The sequence below is a fragment of the Rutilus rutilus genome (assembly GCF_951802725.1).
Source record: "Rutilus rutilus genome assembly, chromosome: 14".
In the NCBI taxonomy this organism is placed as follows: domain Eukaryota; kingdom Metazoa; phylum Chordata; class Actinopteri; order Cypriniformes; family Leuciscidae; genus Rutilus; species Rutilus rutilus.
In genome coordinates this window covers 25,848,636-25,852,905 of record NC_140219.1, presented here as the reverse complement: position 1 = coordinate 25,852,905, position 4,270 = coordinate 25,848,636, and the positions used below count along the sequence as shown (strand labels likewise).

Here is a 4,270-nt window from a genome sequence, read left to right as displayed (position 1 = left end):
AATTTTTTTTAGGAATTTACATTTTGTAACTTGAGACCATGAACTAAAGGCTTTTAATGACATTACACTAAATAGTTTTTTAATATGCAATGGTGTGTGTGTGTGTGTGTATAGGTGCGTGTGTGTGTGTTCACTCTCTAAAGCAAAATTCATCTAGACCTGTTGCTAAGCGATGAAAAGCACGACAGGGATTCAACGTATATATTTATATATTTATGTTTTATTTATAGTTCTGTTCTTGAAGGATATCTTGTACACCAAATATCCCATTGGCAGTTAAGCGCATTCAATGTGTTTAGAAGCCATAAACAGTCACTTTTTCGAACAAACACAAATACAAAATAAAAATAACAACAAAATAATGGACCGCATGTAAATAACATACAAAAAAATCCCATGCCTACTCAGTAGGTAACTACAGCATTCCAACTCCTCAAGATGTAGATATTTACATTTCCATTACAAAAATATAGTTTATAGTTTTCTTTTTTGCTTACATCCCAAAGAAATGCAGTGCCCTCGTATCCTTTCCCTTCTTTCCTTGAAATGACTTTCTGAATATAGAAAAAAAAAAGAAAATCCCTTACACCTTAAGGCTAGATGCAATGCATCCACACGCTGATATCTGTCAAAACATCTGCAAGGCTTCACAAAAGGCACCAAAAAAATTGAAGATTTGTGGTTGATTCTTTTCTGATGTTTTCCCCTCCATTTACCAGGTTTTTGTTGTCACATTTGAGAAAGAGAAATATAGTACCAGTGGATGATATTTACAAAATAAGAGAAAACTAACATCACTCTTCCACATGCGTCAGAATACTTAAGTGCTTCTAGTCAAACAAAGTCAAGAACTTATCACAGCATTTTTACTACTTAATACAGAATGTATCTTATAAAATATGGCCCTGCTCAAGAAGAATACAATGCAAATATTCAAATCAATTGTCACAACAATGGTACTAAAAAGTAAAAACAAAAAGGAAACATGGCACATGTACAATATACTGTAGCTTATGTATATTATTCAAATGTCTTTTGTAACTGTACACCTGTCGAGTCAAGCTTCTGAGCCTGAAGCCCACAGGCTTCGATTACACCATCAACGTCCTTTAGCCGCTTTGTGTCGCAAGTACGTCTGTACACGCACAGTCTGAGGGAAAACTTGCCGAAGCCTGTTGCTTTTGTTTGTCGTTTGAAAGTCTTATATGCCTCGTTTTGAAAGGATAGGATTCGAAGAGAGAGAACGAACACAAAAATCCCTTTTGTGTTTAAAAGTCTTTGCTGAGTCCTTGACTGCTTTGTAACTGAGCCATGTTGGGAGCATGGGCAGAAAAGTGCTTTTTGCAGAGGGGACTTAGAACTCACTGATGCTTTCTGTTCCTTTGAGTCAAGAGAGAGCCTTGGAGGTCTGGGGTGGGTGACAAAAAAAAGTCTCAGCAGATGTCGCCTGTCCGAGGGGAAAGCGTGGCCTGCATGTCGGGCAGTGGGGTGGTGACAGGAGAACTGTAGATGTTGCTGACCACTGAGGTAGGGAAGGTGGTGGCCACCTGCGTCTGGAAGCTGCTGGTTGCCGAGGGGTAAGTGGTTGCGATGGAAGGGGAGGGGTAGGAGTTGTGGACCGGTGAGGAGTAGCAGGAGTTCACTGGGGATGGGAAGGAGGAGACCGGAGAGGGGTACGAAGTGATGGGAGAGGGGTAGCTGGACACTGGCGAGGCAGCTGAGATGGATACGTTGGCAATTGAGCTCTGCACTGCAGCACCGCCTTTCTCAGCCTTCTTGTCCTTCTGCCGCAGGTGGATCTTAGTGTGGCGCTTGCGCTCGTCGCTGCGGGCGAACTTGCGGCCGCAGATCTCGCAGGCGAAGGGCTTCTCGCCGGTGTGTGTGCGGATGTGGGTCGTCAGGTGGTCGCTGCGGCTGAAGTTGCGCATGCAGATCCGACACTGAAAGGGCTTCTGACCGGTGTGGATGCGAATGTGGCGTGTCAACTCGTCTGAGCGCGAGAAGCGCCGGTCGCAGGTCTCGACTGGACAAGCGTAGGGGCGCTCGTGGGGAGGTGTCTTGCTTGGCCGGTTAGGGTACTTGCGCATGCGACTAGGCTTGATGAGCTGAGACTGGTAGACGCTTTTCAGGTCCTGAGACCCGGTTTGGGTCGCAAAGGCTTTGATGGTGGACAGCGGCGTCAGGGAAGGCTGTTGTCCAGCTTGCGTCTGGAAGGGCTTCTGGTCTTGGGCCACCAAACTGATTTCACTCTGCTGTTGGGGAAACAGGTAGTCTGGGATCATTGGCACAGGGAAGCTGGTGCTACAGGCCTTGCTGTTGTGGTATGTCGATGAGGAGTACTGCAGTGAGGTGCCCACTGAGGTGGAGAAGTTTGTGCCAGCATCAGGGAAGATGTCTGGGCTGGAGTTGGTGTAGGTGGGAGCCGCTGAGTAGATGGGGTTGGGCTCGCTCTGGTGGACGGAGCAGCTCAGGCTGGCACTGGATGTGGATGACGAAGAGGAAGAAGGGATGGAAGACGAAGATGAAGATGGGAGAGTTGCCTGAGAGTTCGAGGATGGAATGGAGGTGGGTGGGTTGATGCCGACCAGCCCACTGACCAGGCTGAACAGTGGCTCAGCCCACAGACTGTTACTGCAGTTGGTGGCGGGTTCGAGGGTGAAACGGCCCGTGTAAGAGATGGGGGGCAGCCGCTGGGTGGAGTAGGTCTGATCTGCCATAGATTTCTCGATGGCAATTTCTGAAAGCGTGTCTGCAAAAGCAATCACAAAACAGAGAGAGAGTGGATTAAAAACCATAGCACTGCTAGTTAACTCTAAACTGTCTTGGGCTAATTTGAGTGCTCATAAATGATCCCAGAGGTTTAGATGGGGGGGGTCCTGCTGGCTGTCGAAACTGCATTTTCCCACAATCTCAGACAGAGCAGCAGGTGCTGATGGAGTGCAGGACTACCCCCCCACCCCCAACAAAACACACACACACACACACACACATTTGCCGATCTCCCTCGGAGACAAGAGCCAGCGCAAGCTAAACCATCTGCATGTGCGCTTCTCTCAGAGTCAGTGCTCTCTTTCTCATTACTGTCATCCCGATCTCCCTTCCCCTCACACACAGCTTATATTTATTCACTCTGCACTTTCAATGATTCATAAACTGGGTTTAAAATTAAGCTGTTCTGCAAATTTTAAATGCCTCATTCATTCAAATGATTTTACTGTGACTATTCTGTAATTGCTGCCAGCTTTTGTTACAAATTTATTTTAAACTTTACATCAGTGCATATTATTTTATTACAATAACTCTTAAACAAATAACTTTCCATTTAAACAAAGCCAAATAAAGCATGAAGATTTATTAACTATTCAAACAAGTGCTTCTTCAAGCAAACAATTCTCTGTATTAAACAAGCATGCAATTTAATCAAGAGGGATTTTCTGCTTACCTCCAGTAAGGTGATCAAAATGATCCCCGGGCTCCCCAGAGCCAAATCCTGTGCCTTCAGGTGCTGAGGCATTGAGGAAGGGGGTGCCTGCAGAGTTCAGCATGATCATCTCCTCCAGCTTGGGGTAGTTATCCATGGGGGAGTGAGGGAAGCTCAAGGGGTCGGAGATCTGCAGAGCGGGCAGGAGCATCTCTGTCTTGGCTGCAGCCATCTCTCTGGAGTGTGCTCGGAGAAGAGAGAAGTGTGCTGGAGAGATCAGCAGCTGACCCCTCTGGGATGACAAATGTGAAGATGCTGCGATGTCTGAATCTCCTTCTTTCTGGTTGATCTCCTCACTCTCACAGTTTGTCCTCTTGTTTGTCTTCCCTTTTCTCCGTGTTGTTTGTCCAAAGAGGCAGAACAAATCCACTACGTCTCAGATGAAATAGCTGAGATTCAGAATGTCCCTTCTGATCATTCCCTTCTTGAAAATTTCACTTTTTCAGCAAATTAGGTCGCTGTGTTGTTTCTGTTGTTGTTTTGAATTGACTTGTCACATTTATTTAATGTGTCAAAATGTATTTGGATATATATATATATATAGCCTATATATATATATCGCAAGTGTTGACTATCGGCTGTCTGCACTAGTGCTGAATCGCTTGGGCTCTCTAGGCTCTTTCTCAGCTCAGAGAATCCCCACTCCTTTATATATCCTCTTGCCGTGACGTAGATGTCCATATTTGGACTGGAGGAAGCCCATATTTAGGCACTGCAGTGGAGGACACATGACGTTTGCTACAGGAAAAAAGCAGATTGGGGAGCTTAAACATTAAGTCTGTGCATTAA

General features: G+C 45.6%; 1 protein-coding gene across 1 annotated transcript; it reads right to left on the bottom strand.

Moving 5' to 3' along the window:
* Positions 1 to 480: 480 nt before the first annotated feature.
* egr1 (early growth response 1) lies at positions 481 to 4,001 on the bottom strand. Its single transcript, XM_084429831.1, has 2 exons — positions 3,443 to 4,001; positions 481 to 2,749 (listed from the first exon to the last, which is right to left on the bottom strand). The coding sequence occupies exons 1-2, from the start codon at positions 3,651 to 3,653 to the stop codon at positions 1,434 to 1,436; spliced, it is 1,527 nt and encodes a 508-aa protein (XP_084285957.1). The 5' UTR covers positions 3,654 to 4,001; the 3' UTR covers positions 481 to 1,433.
* Between the last annotated feature and the right edge of the window lie 269 nt (positions 4,002 to 4,270).